Source organism: Mustela lutreola, chromosome 11, assembly GCF_030435805.1.
Source record: "Mustela lutreola isolate mMusLut2 chromosome 11, mMusLut2.pri, whole genome shotgun sequence".
Classification (NCBI taxonomy): Eukaryota; Metazoa; Chordata; class Mammalia; order Carnivora; family Mustelidae; genus Mustela; species Mustela lutreola.
In genome coordinates, this window is record NC_081300.1 from 65,488,422 (window position 1) to 65,515,196 (window position 26,775).

General features: G+C 52.3%; 2 protein-coding genes across 15 annotated transcripts in view; one reads left to right on the top strand and one right to left on the bottom strand.

The window, feature by feature from the left end:
- Positions 1-690: 690 nt before the first annotated feature.
- Positions 691-26,775, bottom strand: part of RAB36 (RAB36, member RAS oncogene family) — a 28,746-nt gene continuing 2,661 nt past the window's right edge. The window contains exons 1-12 of one of the 14 annotated variants that reach the window (XR_009345809.1): positions 17,838-18,025; positions 17,065-17,147; positions 13,517-13,608; positions 11,366-11,431; positions 10,836-10,937; positions 8,754-8,818; positions 7,183-7,238; positions 6,241-6,318; positions 5,844-5,934; positions 3,504-3,601; positions 2,772-2,979; positions 691-1,464 (exon numbers count right to left, since the gene is read on the bottom strand). Coding sequence is in view for 9 of the 14 variants with exons in the window: in XM_059139238.1 (XP_058995221.1) it covers positions 2,842-2,979; positions 3,504-3,601; positions 5,844-5,934; positions 6,241-6,318; positions 7,183-7,238; positions 8,754-8,818; positions 10,836-10,937; positions 11,366-11,431; positions 13,517-13,608; positions 17,065-17,147; positions 17,838-17,907 (939 nt within the window). In the remaining 5 variants the exon portion in view is untranslated. The other 13 variants (XR_009345810.1, XR_009345811.1, XM_059139238.1 and 10 more) reach the window with 13 other exon arrangements.
- The window catches only part of RSPH14 (radial spoke head 14 homolog), a 79,967-nt gene continuing 71,211 nt past the window's right edge, over positions 18,020-26,775 (top strand). The window contains exons 1-3 of the mRNA XM_059139237.1: positions 18,020-18,097; positions 23,673-23,930; positions 25,003-25,105. Of these exons, the coding sequence (XP_058995220.1) occupies positions 23,732-23,930; positions 25,003-25,105 (302 nt within the window). The 5' untranslated portion in view covers positions 18,020-18,097; positions 23,673-23,731. The remainder of the gene's footprint in view (positions 18,098-23,672; positions 23,931-25,002; positions 25,106-26,775) is intronic.

The following is a 26,775-nucleotide window of genomic DNA, read 5'->3' on the forward strand; positions in this document are numbered from 1 at the left end:
CATCTCTCTGTTCCAGTTACCTAGATCTTAGGTAACCTTGGGTCTCCCGGCTTAAGACGTCCTAGGTCTCTCTGGAGAGTGAAGTTCATCTGGGGGTGGCTCCCATCTCACCCCACTGCTGAAGTCAGAGTTGAATGGATCCTCAGCCTCCCCTCTCCAGTCTAGGGGCCCAAAGAGGGGCTGGGGCAGGGGTAAGTGAGTTGGTGCCCAGGGCACTAGATTAAGGAGGCTGGGAGCAAGTGACCCACTCTGGGTCACTGGGGATTTTTCATCACAGGTCACCTGGCTGCAGGGCTGGGGACTACTAAAACCGTGGGGGCTCAGGCAGGAAGGGGTGACAGATGAAGGAATTGAGTTCATTTCCTGACTCTGCTGAGGACTCTGAGGAGGGTTGGGTGTGGTTGGGGCTATGCGAATAAACCTCTTTTGGGGTAACAACCCTGGGTGACAGTGCACTGGGACTGCCTGACTGGGGGATAGACATATAAGGGACAAAATGTCCCATGGGCAAACCTGCTTGGCAGGGACATATGGCTCAGGGACAAGCCTCTTCCGAACCATTTGGATCTAGTCCTGGGTCTCTACCCCAGAAATGACAGCCACATTTTGAGGTGTTTGAAGAGAACCTCTCTGTTGACGTGTTGATTCTGACAGGAGACTGTATCAGCTGGTGGGAAACAACTAAGCATGCACAGTGGACAACACGGGGAGAGTTTAATAAAGGGCTACTTACAGAGAGTGGGTGTGCCTGAGACACTGTGGTTCCAGCTCAGCAGGTCCCCATTATTGCCCCCCCTAATCCGGGGACCTGAAGGCAGGAGGAGAGGGCGCCCTTGGAGAGGCCAGCCCACTGTGGCTGGGCTCCTCCATCCCATGACGTTTCCTGTTGTGTGCCACAAACCTGGTCCTAGTGCAGCCTGCACCCCGCGACCTCCCACTCCAAGATTGTGTCCAATGGACCAAGCTGGGCCACGAGTCCTCAGAAGGGCCAGCAAGTTCTCTTTGGGAATCCCGAGTGTACACAGCTACAACCACAAGGATGGTCACCACAGTAACTTTGGTAAAAGGTTGAAGCTGGACACAAACCTCATGTCCTGCTTAGGGGGCAGGGCACTTGGGACTCTGGTCCATCACCCAAAGGAAAACTGGCAGCTGCTAAAGGAACAAGCCGGGTCTGTGTGCACAGAGGGCTCCCGCAGGTCAACCAGAATGCAGGCTGCCGGGCAGCATGTGTGGTGAGAGATCATTCTGGCCAAACGACAAATGAGACAACACACGTGGCAATGCTGCCGAGGAATCATCTGGAAGGACTCCCACAGCTGTTAACAACACTTACTTCCAAGGACGAGAGTGGGGGGTGGGCTTTCACTCTGCATACAAAGCCTTGTAGTGTCTTGTTTTGATTTACAATAAACAAGCACAGAATTCCTTCAAGAGTGATATATGTAAAGAAGTGTTTTAGATCTGTAAAAAATGAGCAATAAAATATGGTGAAGGGGGACTGAATAGAAAAAGATGCCAGTGTTTTTCCCCAACCAGCATCTGGCAAATTGCTATGGGCCAACCAGCTTGCGCTGGGCCCTCCCAGTGTGCCAGGTGCTGTGTGTGGGGGCACTGACCAGAGGAGCTGTTTGCAAAATGCCTACCATCTCAGAGAAGCAGGTAGGATGTGCCCCAAGGTGTCCACCTCCTTGTGGATCGGGATGGGTGGGGATAAGTGGGCTCATCCCAGGGCTGTGGGGGAGGGGCGGGGGAAGTTCACAGGCCCCACAGAAGAGCAACACGAGGGGCTAGAGATCACAGGTACTCTGGGTGGGAGCTGGGGAGGGGAGGCCTGAATTGTTCCTGCCTGTTCTGGATGTGCAGGAAGGGGTGGTGTAGATGGGGAACTGGCTAGACTCTGGAGGGCCTCTGACATCCTCCAAAGATCCACGGATGCCACCATGAAGGTCCTGAGAGGCACACACCTAGTGTTTTCTCATTCTTCAGGCCTTTCCTGTGCAGGTCAGAGGGAGAGAGGGACGGCGAGGCAATGATGGGCACTGGCCCAGCAGCATCTGGGTGACTATTGCCAGTAACCGCAGGACAGTGCCATACACAAGGCATGCAGCAGTAATTCACCCCAGGGGCAGCTGGGCAGCCTCCTTCCCATAGCACAGCTAGAGAAATTCATCGTCCAGCTGGGCCAGAGAGGCATAATGGCCTGCTTGGCCCATCCTTGTCCACTGACCAACAGGACAGGATCCTAGGAATCAAGGAGAAGCCAAAGATGATCCCTTGGCCAGAAGGAGCCTGAGAGACCCTCTTGTCTATCCTCCATCAGAGGAGGAAGGCTGCCCAGGGATTCCACAAATCTATGGCATAGGGACAGTGGACAGTGAGGCCTGGGGCTCTGAGGCCTAGAACTGCAAGTCCTGGTGATTACAGGAAAGGCCCAAGCAGGGATGACAGGTGAATTTTTCCTCACATGCTGGCTTTTGACAAGTCCTGCTTGCCCTCACCACTGAGAAAACAAGGATCCTGAGGCTGACCTAGGAAAGCTGGCAGAGTGCCTGTATGGGCAGCTCATGTGTGCCAAGGGCGAGAGAGGCGGGCCATGAGTCACCAGGGTCTCATGTCTGTGGTTCTGAGGACTTTCAAGGCTGGGGGGGTGAGTGTCTGGCAACTCTGTAGGCGACACTGGCCTTCCAGAAGATCACTGCACTGCACCCACCAGCAGGGCTGTGGGGGTACTCCTGGGCAGCCAGTGTGGGCCTTTTATGGCTCCCAACCTGCTAATGAGCAGAGGCTGAGGTGGTGGGTGGGCAGGATGGTGGGTGGGCAGACACAGATGGCTTCACGTCACCACTCCACGGTCACGGAAGGCACTGCCCATGTGTGTGCGGCAAGTAGAGGCTTCTGGTGTAGGCTCCAGCTAACAGCAACCCAGGCTGGAGGATGTCGTGCTCTCCTGGGTCTCAGGTGGACTCCCCTCCATTCCTGTAAGGACAGGGGAAGTCATGTGGCCCCAACTAACACCTGAAGCTGACATGGGGCAGCCTCCCTCCCCTGCCACTGGCACCTTCCAGCGACTCTGCTGGTTAGAGCTGAGCTTGACCTCCCAGGCCTCTCAGTCAAGGACTTGGTGACTTGGCACAGGCCGATAGGTCTGGGAAGTATTCCAGATGGTGGAACAGCATGGGGAAAGACAGAGATGGGGAGAGCCAAAGCAGGGACACATTCACGCAGCTAGGGATACCTAGTCTGGTTCATGAGGCAGATGCCAGGAGGGCAAAGAGAGCCAGGGAGTGAGTCTGAGCTGGCAGGAAGGGTCAGGGGGGCTGAGGGCCTGACATCAGAATCATGACAAAAAGAGTTCCCCAGAGAGGACTGCACGGGAGAACAATTTAAGGGAGTGGCCTCTTGGGACAGGAGGCTGGTGGATGTGAGTTTTAGGTTGCAAGCCTGCTCCCCAGCCCCTGGCCCTGCTGTCTGTACGCACGGATGAGGTCTCCATCGCCGACCTGGAGCCGGGTGCTGTTCCTCTTCTCCAAGTCCTGTAGAACCGACTGCTCGAATGCCAGGGCAGCTACGCGGCTGAAGAATGCCTTCACGTTCTCCCCTGTGGGCCCAAGAGATGGCCCTGACCCCACTGCCTCAGCCCTTACCTCGAGATGAATTTGGGAGCCAGTGGGTGTGGATGCCAGGGCGGCCCACCTGTGGGCTGCCTAGTGTGGCACAGTGCAAGTGATTGGGGGCTGGCCAACCTGGCTTCCCATCTCCGGGGGCTCTGGGGCGCCCAGCCCCGGAAGCTCCCTCAAACCTCTGAGACTTGGTTTCCCAGCGTTTCCTCTTCCAATTAATAAGCACTGAGCATCTCCTGTGGTCCTGGCACTGGGATGTGTGGAGATTGGAAGGAAGGGTGTCTGTTTTCCTGTCACTTCTGAGTACCTCTTCAGTGGGCAGCTGCTGTCAACTCCCACATAGAGCCTTTGTGCGTCCTCCTTCAGATATAGAAGCCCAAATGATGGAGAATAAAGAAGCTGAGAAAAAGATAAACAACTACTGGATCACGAGGGGAGAATCTGAGAGATAAGTGATCCCATTAGATGAAACAATATTAGAATAATTGGGATCCCAGAAGAAGAAAGAGAGAGAGGGTCAGAAGGTATACTGGAGCAAATTATAGCAGAAGACATCCCTAATTTGGGGAAGGAAACAGGCATCAAAATCCAGGAAGCACAGAGAAAGCCCCTCAAAATCCATAAAAATAGGTCAACATCCCCTCATCTGATAGTAACGCAAGTCTCAGAAACAAAGAGAAAATACTAAAGGTAGCACTGGACAAGAGGTCTGTAACCTAGAAAGGTAGAAATATTAGATTGGCAGCAGACCTATTCACAGAGGTAGGCCAGAAAGGCCTGGCATGATATATTCAGAGCACTAAATGAGAAAAATATGCAGCCAAGGATACTATATCCAGGTAGGCTATCATTGAAAATAGAAGGAGAGATATATCCTTCATATCCCACACATCCTTTGTGCAGAATATGAAAGTCCCAAACCAAATTGAGGTGAAGAGGACTTTGGTCCATTAGCTGGATGATTCCTAGCAGAAGCAGATGACCTCCCAGAATTGGTCATGTCACCAGCTCCCTTGACCAGGTCTCTGCCCCAGATAGCCCCAGGGCTATCCCTTCAGACAGGACTGGAGAAGGCCACCCGTCTGGGAACAGGGCTAGGTTCCAGCCCCCGACCTGTGCACTACCCTTGGGCAGCTATACAATCTATACAACGGCACAGGGCAATCTTGCTTGGCCCATGGGGAACTCTCAGTGAATCTTCCATTAAAGCAGGGAAGGGGTGGGTCCATAGGGCATGGGGGTCATTGTCAGGAAGGAGCAGAGGGAACTGGGTATGGGCACTGCCATCCATGATAGGCTGGAGGTTGTTCTTCCCCTTTGCCTCGTGGTGCACACCCTTAATGCTCCCATCCTTGCCTCCCGTAGTCCTTGGTCAGAGGTCTACTGTGGTCCCTTACCTGGGGCAAGGAACACAAGGCATAATTCCAGAGTCCCCAGAGCTGCTGGGTCCTTCTATGAGCCAGAAATAATTGCATGTTATTTCATTTCACATCCCCCATCGCAACCAACAACTTGCGTTTTTTAAGTGCGTCCTTTGCTTCTCTACATTTTCTAATTTTTACTCAGTGAATACATATGGCTTTTGTAATTTAAAACATGTTTCGTAATAAAAAATGAAATGAGATGGACAGCATCACCCCATTTCCCAAATAAGGATACTGAGGCGAAAAAATTAGGCATCTTACCAGGGCTGGAGTAAGCAATGGCCCGTGGATGAGGGCAGCTCAGGGCCTGGGGACTCTGTGTGACTGGGGGCCCCATGTGCCTAGAGGACAGACTGGTGGGCTATTAATGAAGGCCAGGGGGCTGTGAGCCATGTTGCAGTGTTCTCCATGATGACATCAGGCAAGGGATGGGAGACCCCAGTTACTGGGTCTTTCTTTGTGCCAGGAGGTGCCTCTTACCCAGCTACCTTAGGATGGGTGGGCAGGATGGTACAGTGGTTACAGGAGAGGGCTATATTCCAACCCCAGCTCTGCTGCTCCCTGGCTCTGCCTCAAGGAGGAAGGGGGATGTGTCAGAGAACATGGGCATAGGGCCAGGTGTTGCTCTTCCTGCTGGCCATACTTCTGGTCTCCCCCTAGAGATGAGAAGACTCCTCTCAGGCAGTGGAAGGCCCTACATGGTCACCAGCATAGCTGGCTGTGACTCAAGCATGCCACAGAGCCGCCGAAGGAAACTGCCAATACCCACTGGGGCACCAACCCCGCACCCACTCACCTGTCTTAGCTGACACCGACCAGTACTCCGCCTTCATCTCGTTGGCCAGACGCACAGCCTCCACTTCTGCCTGCTCACATGCAGCCCCTGACTGGGGGAAGCAGCCTTCCTGACCTAGTTTTCCAGGCCCTCTCGTTGGGGGCGCTCCCCACTGTGCCTCTGCTCTCCCCAGCTCATCCCTCCCCAGCACATGGGCAGAGGGTACGCCTTCCCCAGGGGTGAGATCCCAGTGATTCCTCTCTGATGAGGTGAGCACAGGTGCCCCTTACTTTCAGCTCTGGGTCTTCAAATTTCCATCTAGGCACATCATCAGCACCTCCCCTTCCCTCCCCAAGCTTGGGTTGAAAGTGGCTGCATTTTCCCGAGGGCCATAGGCCTCTAGCTCTGGTGTGCTCACCAGAAGGTCCTTCTTTGTTCCCACAAGGAACACGAAGCAGGAGCCCGGCTCATTCTCTCTTAGTGCGTCCTCCAGCCACTGCCTAGAAGGCACAGAAGGGAGACAGGCTGATGGCATCCATCCACCTAGAAAGATCTGAGGAAGACCACGGGATGGGGGATGCAGATGTGGGTCTGCTCCAGGGCTGGGAGCACTGAGTCTTGAGTTTCAGGGAGGGCAAAGTGGGTTGACCAGCTGGCTGAGTGGGGCGCTGGTCCTGCTACCAGCTGAGCTTTGGCTGGACTGCAGGTGGGCAGGGACCCAAAAGCACTGGTCAGGGGAGGTGAGGACCCTGCCCTGGTTCTGCCCTCACCCTGTGTCACCTTGGGGGAGTCCTGCCCTTTCATCCACTTGAATGATCACCCCAACCTCCCTCACAGGGCTTGGGAGAAATGGGATATAAATGTCCCAAACCAAAGAGAGGTAAAGAGGACTTTGGTTCATTAACTGGCTGATTCCTAGCAGAAGCAGATGACCCCCCAGAATTGGTCATGTTACCAGCTCCCATGATCAGGTCTCTGCCCCAGATAGCCCCAGGGGTATTCCTTCAGACAGGACTGGATGTATATATAATTTGTAGGACCCAGAGTAAAGTGAAAATGTGAGGTCCCTCAACCAGCAACGATTAAAACTTTCAAGATGGTGACAGCAGAACTTTAAAGCAAATGCAGGCCCTCCCGAGTCCCAGCTCCTATGTGACGGGCCTGGCTGTGTACCCTGAGCTGGTTCCACCTTCAGCAGGTGGGTGCCAATCTTAAGGGATAATATGGTAACTGGACAGTATGTGGTCTTTGGGCAGTCAGTTCTGACAAGCAAGTATGGTCCCTTGCACCGCCCATGGGGGGCCCAGCTCATGGGAGATCCAGAACCAAAGAGGACTAAAAAGGCCAGAGAGTCTCAGACTTGCCTGGTGTGCTCCAGGGTCTGCACGTCAGTGAGGTCAAAGGCTGTGATGATCACTGGACACAGGGAGAAGCCAAGAACCGGTCAGCAGTAGGTGAGACAACCATGGTGTACAAGGAGGGGCTCCCCTCAGGCAGCTCCCTGCTCCCCAAGAGAAACCCAGAGAGGAGCCTGGCTCCCGCAGAGCTGCTGGAGTGGTCCCCCCCAGGCAATCAGCCCTAATCCCCAGTATGGAGGCTAGGAAGGAGACACCCCATGGCTGCCTCTTGGGACCTCCTACCCATCACCCTCTCCGACCCATATCCAGAGGCCCAGCCCCAGAGGACATCCAGGGACGCAAGATGAGCTCATGGGCTTCTGTGTTCAACTCTTCCTTCTGCCACTTACAGCCAAGAGAGCTCAGGTGAGGGCCTTAACTGCTGAGAGCCTCAATTTCCCCATCTGTGAAATGGTGAGAACGATACCTCAGGCTTTCAGGGGTGCTGTGAGGTTTATTTTTACAAGCTTGGGTCTAGGGCCTGACATAGGACTTTCGACCAACAGCAGCTATGGTTATGAGGGCAATTAGCAACAACCAGCTTTAGGGGAACAATGTCTGAGGAGCTGGGTGGTTCTCATCTCTGGCTCCACCCAGGTTCTGTGGTGTCCAGGATCCTGCTGGAGTCCTGAGGGGAGTCCCATGCGGCTCAGAAAGGCCGGCTCTCTACTAGGCCTGGGGGTGTGAGCAGAGCCAGGCAGAACTTTACCTGCAGCTTGGCTGAAGGCTGCAAGAGGCCCCCCGAGGCAGAGGGGAATGAAGCAAAGGAGGATACTGAGAATAGTGACGGTGGCAGGCCAGGCTGCGGTTCCCAGGGTTGTACCAGGTGCCTAACACCTCATCTTCAAGGGGTGTCGTCCCCCTTAGAAGACAGGCCAGAGCTGGAACTTCAACCCAAGGCCAAGGGACTCACGGTTTATTTCCTGGTCTTGCTTTTTTCCCAAACCTCAAATGGCAATGTTATGATTTCTTTTTACCAGGACCGAGTAGATGTAAATGGGTCTCATAGCGTGAGCCTGGTTTTGGATACTGTGAATGGCTCTCATGTCTCTCACTGAAACCACTGGGGGCGCTGGGGTTGGAGTGGGGAGCTTGTCTGCAAGGCCTGTCCAGTGCCTGGGCCACCCCCCGACCCCCACTGGCAGGTGCAGTCCTTCTGTGCCCCTCTGCTCCTACCCTCCAGCCTCGCCTCCTTGCACCTCCTCCAGGAGTCAACTATGCTCTTCTTTTCTGGGGTCTCTGGACATGCACCCCCCCCGGGCATCCTTCTGAGCTGAAACTGGCTGAGACTCCCAGGGAGCATCGGCCAGCACAGGGTCCCTGAAGGATGTAACTGCCGAGGCCAACCCCAGGCCCGGCTGGCTCGAAGGCAGTCTCCTCAGCCCCGAGGACTGGCCAGGGATTTTCTCAGTGGTTCTTGGAGGGCGGATTTGGTACCCGTGAAGAGGACCCGGACTTCTTGCTATGAGCCCAGTGGGAGCCTCCTGCTGTACGCGGCTGAGGGCCCCACCATTGCTATCACCCGGATGCTCACCCTGGGCACCCCGGTAGTAGGCAGATGCAATGCACTTGAACTTCTCCTGCCCTGCTGTGTCCCAGCTGTGTGGTGGCAGAGATAGAAAGGGAAAAAGAGAGGGGGCAGATTAAGCACTTGCAGTGGTCTGAGCCAGCAGGCTGGTGGGGCTGTGGGCAGGCAGGCCTGAGGGCTTGTGCCAACTACCAGCCAGAGGTCCCCACCCACAATTCCTCACGATTTCCTTCCTAAGGTGCCCCATGGGGCAATTCCCTGACTGGATTCACTGTGGGGGAGGGGCATGCCCCAGTTCCACTGCCTAGATGAATGGAGGAGTGGCGGTGTCTAACAGGGATGTGGTTTGTATCTCCTGGGTGACTCTGATCAGGTAGCTCTGGCTCTCTGGAGAAGGGGAGCCCCTGGTTCTATGGAAAAGAATGCAACAATTGATTGATGATATCTGCCATTGGCACAGTATAGGACAGGGGACACACATACTGAGATCTACTGGCTCTGGTTTAGAACTAGGCAGGTGGTCACTGTGCAGATCTGAGTCTGAAAACCCATCCCTTTTTAAAATTAACAGATCAGAATTAAACTTTCTGCCATAAATGGAAAAGCAGACAAGTCATGAATAAGAGCTCAATAGTCTGCAATTTTTTTGAAGTGATTCAGCATGATGTAGAACTTTTTGGCTCTATTCTGTCATTAATTCATTCATACTGTCTTTTGCTTCTGAAGATCATGCTGGGTGGGAAGCTGGGAGGGTGGCTTGGAGATGGGGCCAACCGAGTAGCTGGCAGTGGAGGGACAATGAGAAGGTAAGCCAGGACGGTGTATCTGTTCTAGTTAGATAAGGCTGGTGGCCACAAGGAGGAGCCCAGCACAGGCCGTTCTCTGCCCGGCTCCACCTTGGCTGTCCCATCAGCTCTGTGGCTTCAAAGCCCCTTGGTCCTGCAGCCCTGCAGCCCTGCATTTTCACAGCCTCTTCTGCTCTGGTCTGGCCCTGACTCTCCCTCGGGCAAGATTCGGTGGTGCCATCTGTGTCTAGGACTGCACTGGAGCTGTTCTCAGAGAAGTAGGCATTATCATGACAGAGTTAAGAGCTGAGACCATGAGAAGGTGAACTCCATTCTGATGACCATGGATCCCTAGGGTAAGCCCAGGCAGAGCTTAGAGGATTGAGGAATGAAACCAGAGGAGCAGGTGTGACCCCCGCAGAGAGAGAGAAAAGAGAAGGGGAGGGACCAGGACAGAGGCAGCAAGCAAGAAGGGTATAGGGGCAGCTAGGAGGAGAGCCTAGGAAAGGGAGGAGGCCACACAGGAGAACCTGGAAGGGCTAGTGACACAGACAGACCTGCTGTATCTTCCAGGTGCCAGAGGAGATGGACAGCTGGGTCCAGGGCCCTGGTGGGAAAGTGTGAGCTTGGAGGAGAGATTCTGGGCTGTTCTGAGGGAAACTAGAGGGGAGGAGCTGAAGCCAGCAGGCTACCAAGAGGCAGAGACATGGGGTCTGGCAGGGAAACAGACAGAGGGAGAGAGACAGGGGGAGTGGAGTCAGAGCAGCTAGGAGGAGAGCCTAGCTGAGGGGTGAGGAGGAGGAGCGGGGTATGTCAAGCCTAGGGAAGGCACGTGGACTAGGTGGTCTCCACCAGGCCTTAGCATGCAGGGACCATTTTGGGCTCCACTTTCCAGATGAGAACAGATACACAGAGGTCTGAAGTGACTTGCCAGAAGCGACCCTGCTGGCCTGATGAATGGGATCACTGAGGGCCAGGCAGGCCAGAGGCAGAGACCTGAAGCCAAAACGTGAGCGGTAGGTATTGGGGAGGACAAAGGTGGATGGGCACATCAGGCTGTGAGGACTTCCCCAGGTCTGATGACCAACGTGAGACACCCATGGGGGTGAGGGAGTATATGGGGCTTTGAGGAACTGGAAAAGCCCAGGGTCATATACCCATTCCTGTTTGTCCAGAGAAGTCCTCACTGAACACCACAGGGCACAGTCCAGAAGGAGCTCACCGTGGCTTTCCCCATGGGTCTCCCTCCGCAGAGCCCACCCAGGAGCCACACAGGAAATGGTGTGACATGAGGGCAACTTACATCTGCAGGCTGTAGGGGATGCCAGCGATCTCAAAGCGTTCAATTTCAAAGTCTACCCCGATGGTGGCCTTGTAGTCACGGTCAAAGACATTCTTGCAAAACCTGCGGGAGTCGAGGAAGTCATCAGAGAGGCTATGTGTAGAAGCTTTGCTCATGACAGTGCAAGTCTGCAGGCAACAAAATGGCCACCCAGAGGGAATATAAGGAGATGATGATGGTCCACGAAGATACAGAGAAGACAGACAGAGCTGTCATTGAGAACTGTGTTGGGGAAGAGGGGCTGCGGCAGCCTGGAAGGCAAAGGTCAGGGCCAGTGAAGTCTGAGCCCATGGTCCTGGGGGATGGTGTCACGAATGCCAGGGTCCTAGGACGCTGCACCCCTCCGCCCGACCTGCCGCTCCCTGATGCCTTGTACCCCCTCTGAGTTGTGGTTCCCAGAAGTCATACAGTTTTGACTATGACAATGTTAACTGGGCCTCCAAGGGAAAGGTGTGACAACCAATGCCAGGAGGCGTGGCCAGCGGGCGCACCTGTGGATGAGGCTGGTCTTGCCCACGTAGAGATCGCCAACGACAACCACCTTGGAGAGCCGCAGCCTGTGAGGGATATGGTTGTGTTGCTTACAAGCATGGCCACAGAGTATCTTCACACGTACAGGCCCTTCCTTCCCTGAACTCCCCACTCATGAGCCACGTCTCAGTCCTTGACAGGGTACAGGGCACTCTGTGATGTCTGTCTCTATCCCTGGCACTCAAGGGGAGGGCAGGAGGGCCTGCATTTGTTCTTGGGACTCTGCTGTCCCTGGGGCTATATACTCTTGACCCCAATGGGCCCAAGCCCTGTTATGAAGGTCAGAACTGGGCGCGAGGGGAGCCTGAGTCTTGTTCTGATGGAGAAGAGAGAGAAGTCCCAGGTGCAGCTGTGTCCAAGCTGGGGGCACGCACAGTAAGGAACCCGGAGCATGCCAAGGGTGCAGACAGTGTCAACATGCAGGGGATACAGCCACGGGGACAGAGCACCCACACCCTCTGACACATGCCTGGGGCTGCATGGGCTCCTGCTTTTTGCAAGCAGGACACCTCTGTCACCTAACTGCCTTGGAGGTGTCTGCAAGGGCCACGCAGCCCCCACAAGGTGAGCAGTGGACAGGGCTCAGGCCAGGACTCAGTTCTGGGCTATGGCTTGAGGTAAACTGGCTCTGGGGTTCTTGGGCTCTCCAGGGACCTTGCTCACTGAGAGCAGCCACCACCCCAACCCCACCCTGTGTGTATCCTGCACTCCCTGAGGCACCATGCCTGGGACTGTGGGTGGAAGTTTCGGCAGCTCATGCCAAAGGAGCTCAATGGGCAAACCTCTGACAAGGTACTTCCTCTGCTTGCAGACAGCAAGAAGGCACCTGTGTCACCTCGTGACCTGGTACAGCTCCCTGGCCATGTGTGGGGGCACAGAGGCTGTGTCTTCTCTGCTCCCAGGGGGCCTCTGGTCCTGGAGTAGGGTTGACCTGACTCCACCTGCCAAAAAGTTTTATGGGGGCACCCACTGTGCCTCAATTTCCCATCTCCCAGAGCCATTATGAAGGGTCAGAGAGGTACTCTGGGTGAAGTACCTTGTATGGAACCGGCCCTCCCTAACTGAAGGCCGGTGTTCTCATTCCGTGACCATGGCTGGGATGGCCATTTTGACCTGAGCCTGGCCTCACTCTGCACCCCCTGGGGAACCTCTGAGCCGGGCTTCCAATGAAAGCTTACCACACCTGTGTGACAGCTGGGAGCTCCTCAGGAGGAGAGGCAAAGCAGGCCCGGGTACCTGCGTCTTAGGAGAAGGAGTAACTGGGGTGCCAGAGTGGTTCAGTTGGCTAAGCATCTGCCTTTGGCTCAGGTCATGATCCCAGGGTCCAGGGATCGAGCCCCGTGTCGGGCTCCTTGTTCAGCGGGAAGCCTGCTTCTTCTCTCTCTCCCTCTGCCTGCTACTCTGTCTGCTTGTGCTCTCTCTGTCAAATAAATAAAATCTTTAAAAATTTCAAAAGAGAGAGAGAGGAGTAACTGCTGCGAGGTCCCTGTGCTGGCAGGGCTAGGTGGCGCCAGGTGCTACCGAGGTGGGAACAGAACAGACACAGCCCTTGCCCTCACAGGCTGGGTCTAGTGAGGAATCCAGAGAGGCAAACTCGTAATTCTGTGAGATAAGTGTCTGGGACCCAGGGGGGGCACCCTGGCCAACCCAGACTGGGGAGTGGGGGTAGCACGGGACTCCCCTAATGCTCTGAGAGGGACTGACCTCTCACGGGACTGACCATGCTCCTGCTTTATTTCCGGTGATGAATGCAGGTGGGGAAATGTGGGTGTGGACAGGGTGTCTGGAGAGTAGCGTACATGGAAAAGGCTGGTGAGCGGAAGGGTAGGAAAGACATCCCAGACAAAGGAAGCACACATGTGCCGAGCCCTTGGGCTGAAGATCAGCCCCGTGACTTACTGAGAAAAGGGAAAGCCGTTCTCTATGGTAGATGTTCTCTATGGCAGCAAAGCCACACAAAAATGCCAATGGGCTCCAGGCCCGTACTGGACTGTATGGGTGTGGTCTAGGTAAGTGTTTCATTTGTTCTTCATACATTCATCCATGCATTCACTCCTTGCCGCTGCCTCCCCCCCCATATCCTGTGTCCCTTGGGTCATGCGGTCACTCACCCCACGGTCCCTGTGTTCCTGTGCTGGCAGGTGGCGCTGACCTGTCCATGGAAGTGTTCCTTGAGCTGCAGGCAGGCATGAGGTGTGTACCACTGGAAGGGACAGACAGATGGGCATTTCATCCTGCGAAGCTGCAACTCCATCACCAAGCCCGGCAGTGAGGTGGTGACTTGCCTCCCAGCATTGCCTCCCTCCTGAAACTTGAAACTCCGGTTCGTTAGCTTTCCCTGACTCCCTTGTCACATCCATCCTTTGTGGCCTCAGTGGCCCTGACTCCAAGCTCCTGTGAGTCCTGTGGAGCAGCAGCAGGGGCCGGGCCAGACCAAAGGCCCCAGGTGGCAACTCAGAGAGCGGGGTCTCACCAGCAGCAGCTGTGTTCTTGCTGTGGGCATGTGGCAGGTCTCTGTCCTCTCTGGACCTCTCTAGGTGAGAAGAGGGTTGGGCTGTAAGGCCCCCCCCCCCTTTTTTTTTAAAGATTTAATTTATTTATTTGACAGAGAAAGATCACAATTAGGCAGAGAGAGAGAGAGGGAAGCAGGCTCCCCGCTGAGCAGAGAGCCCGATGTGGGACTCGATCCCAGGACCCTGAGATCATGACCTGAGCTGAAGGCAGCGGCCCAACCCACTGAGCCACCCAGGCGCCCCCTGTAAGGGCCCTTTTAACTCCAAGATCCTTCCATGCCTTCTGGGGATCCTGGATGCTATTTTTGCTTTAAAAATATGTTGTCTGGGGGCGCCTGGGTGGCTCAGTGGGTTAAAGCCTCTGCTTTCGGCTCAGGTCATGATCCCGGGGTCCTGGGATCGAGCCCCGCATCGGGCTCTCTGCTCCGCGAGAAGCCTGCTTCCTCCTCTCTCTGCCTGCCTCTCTGCTTACCTGTGATTTCTCTCTGTCAAATAAATAAATAAAATCTTTAAAAAAAAAAAATGTTGTCTGTATGAATGGAAAATGTCCTGGAGGGCTCTTTGGGGTCTTCCCCAGTTCTTGGAAAGCAGGTCTGGGTTATGGTTGAAGAACATGATTGCAGGGTCAGGAAGACCTGCGTCTCCCCTTAGCTGCTGTGTGATCCCAGGCAGCTATCTAATGTATCTGAACTTTAATTTCCCCATCTGTAAGCCGGGGGCATAAAATGAAATGATGCTTGTGAAGCCATTAGCGCAGACCCAGCCTGGCATATACTAAGCACTCAACAAATGTTCGTGGCTATTAAGATATTACAACATATGTTGAACACACATTTGTTTTGTAATTGGAAAAGATGATATTAAGGAAACTGAAGGCGACTGCTGTGTTTTGCCCTCAGATTGGTGGAGGCTGGGGATGGAGTGCGGTTAAGGACGTGGGGAAAAGGGCATCGTTGGAAGCTGTGGGTGTGCTCTGCTGTGATATGGCAGTGGTCCCCCGGGGCCACCTGTTCTGTCCTTCGGGGCACTGCTTGAACCCACGGCTCCCCTGTGACAAGGACCCCACCCCCATCCCAAGCTGTAGTGTTTCTTCTGAGTTTCCAGGCACTGAGATGAGCTCTTTCCTGGCCCATCTGCCCCATCAGGCATATGTCCCCCAGGCACGGTGGAGGCAGCGATGACTAGAAGAAGGAGCTTTACAAAAGGGCAAGTCACAACACCTCAGTGAGCCCATTTCCTCATCTGCAAAGTGAGGACACTCGTAACAGCAGCTCTTCATGTGGTCGTTGGAAGATCAGATGGGTAATGTAGGTGAAGAGCTTAGTTTCGCAGCCTACATTTGTGTGGAACAGTGTCAGCTACCTCATGAGGAAGCAGGCTGCTTTCTCCTGTTGACTTTCATGTCAGCTTCAAACTGGGGACAGCCTGGTCATGGTGGTGGTCACTGGAGGAATCCCACCATTTTGGGTGCACTGAAGAAATGTAGTAGGGAAGACTGGGCAGAAAGTGGGAGCTGATTTTAGAAACAGGGAAACTGAGGCACAGAGTAAGAGAAGGGGCTTGCCCTACCTGATCACGCATTTCTCAAGTCTGAAGTGTGTGGCCCTGGGATAGAGGATGAACTGCCACACACAGGACAGGGGAGAATCTCACTCTGGGTGAAAGCACGATGGATGCCCCAGGCTGCCTCTCAGGGTAGGGGAACATTGGAGCCCTGGAGTCAGACCCAGGTCAAGTCCTGGCTCTGCAGCGCCCAGCTGTGTGACTCCAGGCAGCTCTCCTTATCTCTCTGAGCCTTGCTGATCTGTTCCGGAAATGGAGTCCTCTGTCCCATGAGACCTGAACTGTTTTGTGCCGATCACACTTCCCTTCCTTTCAGCTCACTAAACATTAGGGTCCATCATCCCTAGTGACCACAGTCAAGCTCTCTAGGGAAGCAATTTGTTTGGGCCTCTGTTGAGATGGAAAATTCCAGGGGAGCTGTCCCCAGGTCCGAGGCACCACTGCTTTCTCTGTGGGTGTGTAGAGGCAGAAAAGGTGAGAAGGTAGGACTGCAGACCCAGATTACCCAAAGTCTGCAGTCACCTCCTTCCTCCTTACCAGCCTAGGCACAGAATTCAAAAGACAGAGAGGTCATTCCATGGAGAGGATTCTTCCCTCTATACCTGTCCCAAGTCACATGGAGGCAACCACTAATGGAAGGATCTTCTGTGTCCTTCCAGAGATATTTTTGGCAAGTATAAACAAACACATACATTTGCTTTCTCCCCTCTCCTTTTTCCACCCATGGGAGTATACTAGGCACACTGCTCCATTCCTCGCCTTTTTACTTAATTGACTGACCTTCATTGCACATCCACTCCTGAAAGAAAGCTTCTGTCTCTTGTGGCAGAAGTAGCATTTTGCTGTTGAAGCAGCTCCCCCTGGAGGACACTTACATTGTATCTGACCTGCTTTATGAACTGATCAAAGAACTGGCCTTGAATGACTGGATCAGAAGACAGGGGCATTGCAATGGTGGGAAATATTGTCCCACGCCCCGTCTAGGGGTTGGACCAATTTGCATTGCCTGATGCGATTAATACTAGATTTTAATACACATGGAAGAGCTCTATTTGCAGCAGGAGCCGGAGGCAGAATGGTAAGGAAAGAGGAGGCTGGATTTGGTGTCAGGAAACTAGAGTGCTATTTTGATAATAGTAATAATAACAAAAAAACAGCAGTGAGCACGAGTCAGGTCAGGGATTTCCCGTTTACCAACAGCCAGGAACCCAAAGTGAGTTTTTATCCTTATGTACCAGCAGGTCTGAGAGGTTGAGTAACTTGCCCACAGTCACATGGCTTAAAGACAGAGTCAGAATTCACACCCAGGACTGTCTGACTGCAAAGTTTGTACCTTTAACCTCCATGCAACATTGTCTCCTGCTGTCACCCTTAATTTGCTGGTCCACCTTGGGCAAGTCAGGGCCAAGTGTCCCTGTTTCTAAAGAAGTCTAGTAAGCTCCCAGGGTTTGTTAGAGAGGGACTGACCTCCCCTATGCTCCTGCTTTGTTTCCAGTGATGAATGCCCGTGGGGGAATGTGGGTGTGGACAGGGTGTCTGGAGAGTAGTGTATATGGAAAAGGCTGGCTAATGACCCTCCCTACCTTAGGGAAGTTGGTGATGATGCGGTCCCTGCTCACCGGCGGCCCCAAAGGTGTCAGCGAGGACCTCATCCTTGCAGAGTGTCCTGTGAACCAATCAAGCAGGGGACAGAGAGTTAGGGAGCCGCACAAATCCCTGGGGACTCAGTAGCTATAAACACTGAACCACGCCTCTTTCTCCATCAGGGAAACTGGCCAGAGGCCCTATCTTTCCATCTGCAGGCAGTTTGGCTGGTGTGGGCATGGAGAAGACCCGGCTTTCCCTGCCCTGCCTAGAAGTCAGGGAGACCTGTGTCTCCTCCTGCCTGGTGTCTAACCAGGAGTGGCCCCTCTCCGACCTTACCACAAATGCCAAGCTATGCATCATTACAGCTCAGGGGTTGGAATCGGGACTGGAGTGGTCCCCTGCTCTTCCTCTCCGAGGTCTGAGGCTCTGGGTGGGTGAAGGGCCTTAGGTTTCAGCCGTCAGGCATTTCCCCCTGTCGCTTTACCGCACCCAACGCCTGGCCCCTTCACCCCTATTGCGCAGCCCTGCGTCTCCTGTCCTCCTCCTCTTCCCACTAGGGTGGACTTGGTCAAGTCCTTAACCAGGCCTATCGTCCTCCCGGACCTGATCCCGTTCTCCTTCAGGACCAACACGGGTCTCACCCAGGGCAGGAGCTCAGGAAATGAGGAGGCCCCACGGCTGCAGGCCGTGACGCCCTCCCAAGCAGGGCCTCCGGGACTGGGTCGCAGCGGTGCGGACTAAGGTGGGACAGAGTGGGCGGCGGACTCACCCGCGGAGGTGGCAAAGGCTCTGGAAGCTGCGCGGCCTGTTCTGGTGGGGCCTGTGGCTGCGATCACCATAGCAACTAGCGCCCTGCGGGACCCGGCGACATCTGACGAATCCCGGGCGTCGGGGACGGGGTCTGGGCGGGGCTCGCAGCGGAAAGAGTCCCGCACGTGGTTCGGAAGGGCGGTCACCGTAGCAACCGGAGCCTCTTGGGGGAGCAGCGGGCGCTTCCAAGACACTGCTCCACCGCCGGCGATCACCATGGTAACGAAGGCGGGATCGGGCAGGCGGGCAGTGGGCGGGGGCAGGGCGGCCAGGAGGCGGGGCCAGGACCCCGGGGCGGGGGCGGGGTGGAGAGACTCTCGCACTCAGCTTCCATGGGAAAGGTGGTAGTTTAATCGAACCGGTAGGGATTACGTGAGGTGTTTAAATATTTATTTTCATAATATTAAGTACGATTTTTTCTGGTTATCTAAATAGTTCGTGTTTTTCTTTATATATTGGTATGGAGGGATATCCAAGATCCCTTGACTCCTTTTTCTTACTACCCGTATCTGATTTATCAGTAAATCCAGTAGTTTCTATCCTGAAAATTTGTCCAGTATCCTCTTACCGCCCGCCCCTTCCACTGGTATTGCCTTTGTACAAACCATCATCTTCTCTCCCTCCAACTGGTCGCCTTGCCTTTACCCTTGCTGTTAAACCTATTCCCAGTTCAGCGCCCCAGGGCTCCTCCTGTTAAAACTGATCAAACCACCAGCAATCTTTGGCTCCAAACCGTCCAATGCCTCCTCATCTCTTTCAGATTAATAAAATCCTTACAATGGCCCAAGAGGTTTCATGTAATTTGCTCTGGCTTTATTTCCTCTCATCTTCTACCGCTTACTCCCCATCCTCACATCCCACACAGGCTCCACTGGCCTCCTTGTTCCGGCAACATATCAGGCACAGGGGTGTTTGCACTGGCTGTTCTCTAAGCCTGGAATGTTTTTTTCCCCAGATCTTCACATTGCTCGCCTCCTTCCCCTTCACATCTGCTCATATAACTATACCTCTAGATGAGGCCTCCCCAAAGCAGCCTATTTACAATTGTAACATCTTCCCAACCTCTCATTCCGCTCTGTTTCTCCCAGGCACCTACTATTTTCTAACATACTATAAAACTTGTTGTTTATGTTGGTTGTCTATCTCCCCCCACTGGCTGCAGCAAGAGCAGGGGTGTTTGTGTTTATTTCACCCATGTAACACATGGGTTAAACAGTGCCTGGGCATAGCAGACATTGAGTGAATGTTAAGGGAGTGAATGAATATTAAATTTTTTTAAAAGATTTTATTTATTTATTTATTTGACAGGCAGAATCACAAGTAGGTGGAGAGGCAGGCAGAGAGAGAGAGAGGAGGAAGCAGGCTCCCCGCTGAGCAGAGAGCCCGATGCAGGGCTTGATCCCAGGACCCTGGGATCATGACCCGAGCCGAAGGCAGAGGCTTTAACCCACTGAGCCACCCAGGCGCCCCTGAATATTAAATTTTTAAAAAGAAGGTAGAGAACACTGAAGTATGCTGCTACAATAAAAAGTAAATGAATCATATTTACTTGTATAAATTTAGCTTAGCTCTGTAAAGATACCAGTGGTGGTTGTTACAGGTCAGGACAACCTGTTGGCTGGGGACTGAGGACGGATGGAGACATTTTACTTTCATACTTTCTAGATTTTCCTCTATGGTCATATATTGCTTATTCAATAAATAACTCAAATGAAAATAAACAATTTGGAAAACATGATAAATAACATCTCCCTATCTCTGGCGTTGCCAGGTCAGCCTTCATGTATTTTGGCGTGCTTTCCTCCTTCAAGTCTCTCCCACAGACACCTCCTCCTCTCAGCAATCATGGCTACACCATTGGCCTTTGATTGGAGTCCAGTCCCCTGCAGTGGCCTACCGTTCATTAACCTTAATCTGCATAGTTCTGAAACTAATGATGCCTGAATATCATATGCCTGGCTTCTCGAGCTAATTTTATAAAATTAATTTCTGTAATTAATGGCTGTTTAAAAGCTGACCTGTCGCTGAGCTCCTATAAGCTAGTTTCTGTTTGAAGAGTGAGGCATGTGGGCTAGATGGCCTCTAGAGGCACTTGTAAGACTGTGTAATCATAAAATGAGAGAGTAGTTAGCTTTGGAGAGGAAGATGGGCTATAGGATAGGGGAAGAGGATGCAGACATTCAGAATGTTCTTGGTGGTTAATTCACACATAGTTATTATATTTTTATGTTTTGTAATTAACATATATACCTATATAATGTTATGTGTATCTTTAAAAGTTAACAAAAAGAGATTGAAAAATAATAAAACTGAAGGGTAATTAAAATAAAAAAAAAGGACCCTAACCAGATTCTGAGAGGCCCAGGGTTCCCAGCTTTGAATATCTACTCGATTTGGCTCCCTAATTTCACAGACAAGGCACCTAAGGCTCACAAAAAAGAATTTGCCTAGTGAGTTAGAACTAGAATTCGAAACCAGATTTCTTGACTCCTACTCCAGCGCTCTCCACACTATCTTCCTAAAAAAGCTAGGAGGCTCTGGGTTAAAGATCCTTTATAGCTAGGTCCTTTGAGAACCACAGTAGGGGGCAGATCTCCCCATCACAATATGGGATCCTGGGCACACAGATCAGAGTACTGATCTTCATTCCAAAGCTAATTGTGCTGGAGGGTAATACCTGTGCCTTTGTTAGTTAAGTTTCAGTGCTAAGGCTGCAGGCTTAGGGGATGGTCTTAGGTGAGTTGCTCTACCTCTTCCTGTGCCTCAGTTTACTCAACTATAAAACGGATGCAACTATCAACTTCAAGGTTCTTTGTGAAGATCACACAAGTTCGTGAAAGTGCTTTGTAGATTATAAATCTTGATTCAAGTCTATTAACCATTCATTTATGCTACACTGACTGAAATTTCTAGTATATTCCTGGCACTGGAAAGGCAAGTAAACAGGAATGACAAGGCCTCCATCCTCTGGGAAGTTGGAGTGTGCTGGGGGGAAACAGAAATAGAGAATTAGAGCCGGAACTGTGCCTGTGGGTTAATTAAATTATGGGGTTATTTACTACTTTGGAGCTGGGGAGAGAACAGGATTCATGGAGGAAGTGTACACTGAGCTGTGTCTTGAAGGGCAAAGAAGTGGTTAGTGTTACTAGCATCTCATCAGGCAGGAAAGAGTTGACCATTTGGGAAATTAAAAGAATCCAGCATGGCTGAAGGAGGTCATGAGCTAGGGCTTTGGGTAGCAGGCTAGGAGTTTGGACTGTGTCCTGAGACCAGGTGAAAGCCATGGGAGGGTTTTATGCAGGTGATGGATGGGTCTGGCTTGCTTTCAAGAGCAATTGCTCCAGCCAGCCCTGTATTTGCTCCACTGCGGGGCTGATCTGTGTCATTAGCAGGTAATCAGATTGCAGATCAAGGAGCATGAGCCAGGGCTAGACAGTTCAGGGATCAGACCAGGGTAATTTAGGGGAAGCTACTGAACCTTTTTCTGAAGTTTGTCGGTAAACTGGATGTTATCACTTCCCAAGTTTACTCTGAGGATTAAAGGCATGCAGGGTTCAATTCAGAGTACAGTCACTTCGCTTCCCTTTTGTACCATGAACAAAGCTGAGCCGCCTTTGTTCTTCACCGTAACCCTGTAAAGCATCATTGTCCGCACTTTACAGCTGGTTCCGGCCTCGGGGCCCTTCGCGCCTGCGCGGTGGGCGCTGCTGGCGCTGTCGGGTAGCCTGGCAACCGGTCGCCTGGCAACGGGCGAGCGCTTCCGGGACCCGGGGCTGAGGCAGGTGAGCCAGCCGCCGCCAGAGGGATGGGCGGGGTGGGGGTGGGGGTCCCCAGATTCACCCCTCCCTGTTCACACCGGTCTCTCGTCCTCTTACCTCCCTAACCCATGCTCCTTAGAAGAGGGCAGGACCCTGTCCCCAGCACCCACTACTCCTAGCTCGGAGAGCCCAGAAAAGGCCACATTCCTCCTAGCCAGGGCCCCCTCTCCTCTTGCCCCGGGGGGTCACTTGGTGTCCAGAATCAAAGTCAGGCTCACCTCCTTTACCGAAGCTGAGCATTCCTACAGGGCTGGGACTGTCAATGGGACTAATTGCAGGAACCACTACCACCGTTAACAGTAGCCACAGAGGACATATTCAGAGACTGCTGTGCCAGGCTCCTGGGTAGCAGCAGTTCCTATAACCACTCTGGCAGGGAAGGAAGGAGGTGTTCTTATCACTTTCCTTTTGCAGCAGTAGAAAGACACAGATAGAAGTAACTTGTCAAGGGCCACCCGCGGCCTAGGTCTGGACCCTGTTCTTAATTACAGTTGACCTTCGAACAACATAGGGGTCAGGAGTGCCAACACTACCCTTCCCCCACAATCTAAAATCCACTTATAACTTTTGACTCCCTCCTTAACTATTACTAAGTCCATTGTTGACCAGAAGCCTTACCGATAACATACACTGTCGATGACCACGTATGTTATATTTATTGTATACTATACTATATTCTCACAATAAAGGAAGCTAGATTTTTAAAAATGTTAGTAAGAGGGGTATCAGGGAGAGAATACATTCAGTAGTTATGTAAAAAATATGTGCAAAGTGTAGTGTGTAAAAAAAGTACCGTTTTAGAGGTGCCTGGGTGGCTCGGTGGGTTGGAGCCTCTGCCTTTGGCTCAGGTCATGATCTCAGGGTCCTAGGATCGAGTCCCACATCAGGCTCTCTGCTCAGCAGGGAGCCTGCTTCCCTCCTCTCTCTCTCTGCCTGCCTCTCTGCCTACTTGTGATCTCTGTCAAATAAACAAATAAAATCTTAAAAAAAAAAAAAACTAAAAAAAGAGTACCGTTTTATAAAAAACCCATGTGTAAGTGGATCCATGCATTTCACACCTGTATTGTTCAAGGGTCAGCTATACTGAGCCACACCACCTACAGTCGCTCCAAGTGTGTATGTGTGTAATAAAATTATATCACACTTTAAGCTTAATTCCTTTTTCTGTGGATGTGTCAGAAGAATCTGAATACTATTCTATACGGTGGCTAACTGATCATAATAAAAAATACTTTAAAAAAAAAAAAGGAGAAGCAGCATCTGAATATGGGTCCCTGATAGATGAATGAACTAGACCTTGATTTAAACATTGGCTCCTGGCCTTCTCAGTTCCATAACCTGAAGCCATCTCCTACCCTCAGACCTCAACTACTTCCTTTGTAAGATTGGGATAACACAAATCCTGGAGTAATTGGGTTAGATACTAGATGATGCTGGCATAAGATAAGCACCATCTGTGGTGACCACATTCGTGTTTGCTGGTTTGTTTTGTTTTGTCTCTTTGGTGCCTTTGACCCAAGGACCATCCTGTAAAGCATTGGTGGTCCCTCTTTCATTAAGCATGGGAGAGCTCTGGAGTTTGTGGAGTTTACCTTTATTGTGACCTTGAGCAGATTCCTTCATTCCTCTTAGCCTCAGTTTGCTAAACCATAAAATGAAAGTAAAGGGGGTGCCTGGGTGGCTTATTCGGTTGTTTCTCTGCCTTTGGCTCAGGTCGTGATCTCAGGGTTCTCGGATCAAGCCCTGCATTGGGCTCCCTGCTCAGCGGGCTCCCTGCTCAGCGGGGAGTCTGCTTGTCCCTCTCCTCCTGCTCTCTCTCACTCTCTCTCCCTCAAACAAATAAATAAAATCTTAAAAAAAAAAGAAAGAAAGTAAAGATACCCACCTGACTGCCCTTACAGTTTCGAGGATCAAATGAGAAGTAGCTTCTAAATCCCAGTGGTAATAATGACACCTTTTTGATTTCTCTTAATCAGTGGTTCTGAAGTACTTTTGTTTTGAGAGCTAGAGAACTGTCCTCTGCAGGCGTGGAAGGATGGCCCATGCCCGGATCTCCATGTACCTGCCCCCTGACATCAACCCTGCCCAGGCCTCCATTGCCTATGGCTGTCGGGCCCTGCCCAAGCTCAACGAAGAGCTGCAGTCAGACGACCTGCTGACGAGGCAGAAAGCCCTCATGGCACTTTGTGACCTCATGCACGACCCTGAGCATGTCTATGTGGCCATCGACATAGGTGAGTGTCACAGCCCAGGTGACCATGACTGGGGTCTGGATGGACAGACACAGTAGCCAGAAGTGGAAGGGGCTGAGGTAACCTGGCCCCTTCACTGTGACCCTCTGGGTTTGTCAATCCGTCCTTGCTCAGACACACCAGCATCCCACCGAGAGCCACAAGTCTGTCCCCTCTGCTACGGCTCAACCATGTGGCCACAGATCCACCAAACAGTGCTGTTTATCTATCTCATCCATGAGACTGTCACAAAAGATAGGCTCGCGCCTTACTAAAACTACACAGTTCTGGGAACTCTGTCCCTTGTGTCCCACTCTGCTAATTATCAAAATAAGGCTTGAGGTGATTTTCATGACATGGTCACACGTTTCCCAGATGAGGCACCTGTTGGACGAATTGCGGCTTCTCCCTCCAGCTTTAGGACTGAAGGGCCAGTTGATTCCAGATTTGGCTGTGGTTCCTGGAACCAGGGCCTAGGACACCGGGTAGAACTTCAGTACTAAGAGTTGCTGTTTAATAAGCCTGATTCTGGGCCAGCACCACTCAGGTGCACTGCCTATGTTATCTTTTTTTTGCCTATGTTATCTTAATTCTGATAGCACCTGCCTTGGGAGGGAAGATAAAAAAACTGACAGATAAGAAAACTGGAGGTTCAGAGGAGGGGTACAAGGCTAGGGTTGGCAGATCAATAAATAAAGCTGGATTTTTATTTGCACAACCTGGCATCTCTATGTGTGACCTATTCAAGGGTACATGACCACTTTGGGACAGAGGTGAGAATTTGACCCTCAGTCTCCCCAAATGCGAAGGCCATTTTCTTAATCCTGCAGTGGACTGAGACACAAAGCATTGTTTGGAAACGTGCAGAGGGTTAGATAACACAGTCCCCGGTGCAAGCCTTTCTGGCACACAGAGACCTCTTGGGTAAAGTTGGAACTACTTCGCAACTGACACTATTCCCTCAGCCCCCAAAGCAGCAGTAGTTTTTTGTTGCCCAACATTGGCTCACTTGTTGACTTCCAGGTGAGTTGATTTCTGAGACTGGTAAGTGTTTAAAGATTTTTGTGCCTTGTAGGCTGCTTGGAGAGCCTGAAAGCTTTGCTGAAGGATAGCAATGACATGGTGCGGATAAAGACCACCGAGGTGCTCCACATCATGGCGACCCATAACGTGGGCAGGTGGGCAGCTGTCTCTGGAAACCCATGTCATGCTTGGGAGCCATAGCCCTCCCCTGGGTGGCAGGCCCTTGGGTGACCCTGAATCTCTGAATTTTTGTCTGTCAGTCTGTGTGTGTGTCGAGGGGAGGGTGGAGGTGCTTTCCCATATCCGTTTAGTTCACACTCTTGACCTGGGATGACTAGTTTTACTTCGTGCTGCAAACAGCGCGGAGAATCACAAACAGCCCTGGAGCCCTGCCCAGGTGCTGCTGCCCAGGGTGCATGCACCCAGAAAGAAGGAATCAAGGGCAGGGTGCTCACTATCTTCTGGCTGCTTTGATGTAAACAACAGATGCCCCTTTGCAGAAGCTGGAGATCCTTTCAGGGGTGTCAGGGCATCTCACGAAATGTTAGGTTGCTCAGTCCCGCCTCTCCCCAAGCTCTCTGTACCTCATTGTCCTCTTCTGCACCTGCTCGTGGGGGCAGGGGGTTAAATGTGTTGCTGTGCTTACCTGAGACAGACCCAAGGCAAGTGCTTTAATACTTAGGAGCATCGAGGACTGAAGAGCCTCTCATTCTTCCTACTCCTCTTTTCTCTCTCTGACCTGATGTGGACATTAAATGGTTAGCCCACAAGAGCTGACAGACACTGTGGGGAGAGGTGCCTGGAGCTTGGGCAGGTACAAGGAACTTGTGAGCCTAGTGGGGGTGCCTGTCAGTTTGTTTCGTGGCAGTAGGAGGTTGGGGGGGGTGCAGATTCCTGGACATGGCCATGGTGGCAGGGTTGGATGGGGTGACACGCAGTGAAGCAAATATCACTGACCAAAGACCTACTCTGGCCTGGCCTGCACTGTCCTTCAGGTTCTGCCATCCCTCCCACTGCAACCTCCAGGTGTGAGGAGATACTCTAGATACCGTGGCTTGTTCCACCATAGCATAGTAGACGAAGAATGCAAAGGGCCCAAAGTAACAGAGGCTGATTTCTGGAGTTTGCCTGAGTTCTGTGGTGAGCCTATAACTTAAAGCCAGTAGCTTGTGGAGCCTGGCAAGCTCTAAGTAACTGGTCATGAGGATACTTTTGTACCTCTTGTACCCATACAGGCAGCAACAGGAAGAGAGGATGGGGGCAGTAGCCTGGGGCTTGATGTCTTGTCACCTAGAGGAGTCTGTCGGTATAACAGCCCACAAATGGGAGAGCCTTCCAGGAGGCCTAGCTGCCCTGGCTACCTCTAGCTCACTTGCAGGTGAGGGAGGCAGATGCCCTCAAGGCAAACACCCCAGCCTTACAAAGCAGGAATGACAGGGAGTGGGTGACCAGAACTGACTGAAGAGGCCCTCTCATGATGGGCAGTCAGGGAAGTCCCCTGCAACTTGGGTGCCCCGCTAGGATTTTCTTGTCCCAGAATGACTCAGAACTCACTGTAGGTTAAATCCTGGCCAACGATGGCATGAGCATGATTGGTTGGGCACTTCCTGTGTTAGGTCCTGGGCGGGCAAGGGCATCACACTGAGTTCTCACTGAGCTCAGCCCTGAGAGATATGAGCTCAGAAGCCCTCACACCACATGTGCTTGGCCCCAGCAGTGAGTTAGTTATTTAAAAAAAAAAAAAAAAAAAAGTCATAAAGCCAGCAATTGAAGAAATTGTACATTCCCTTTAAACTGTTCATTTTAACCCCAGACACAAATAATT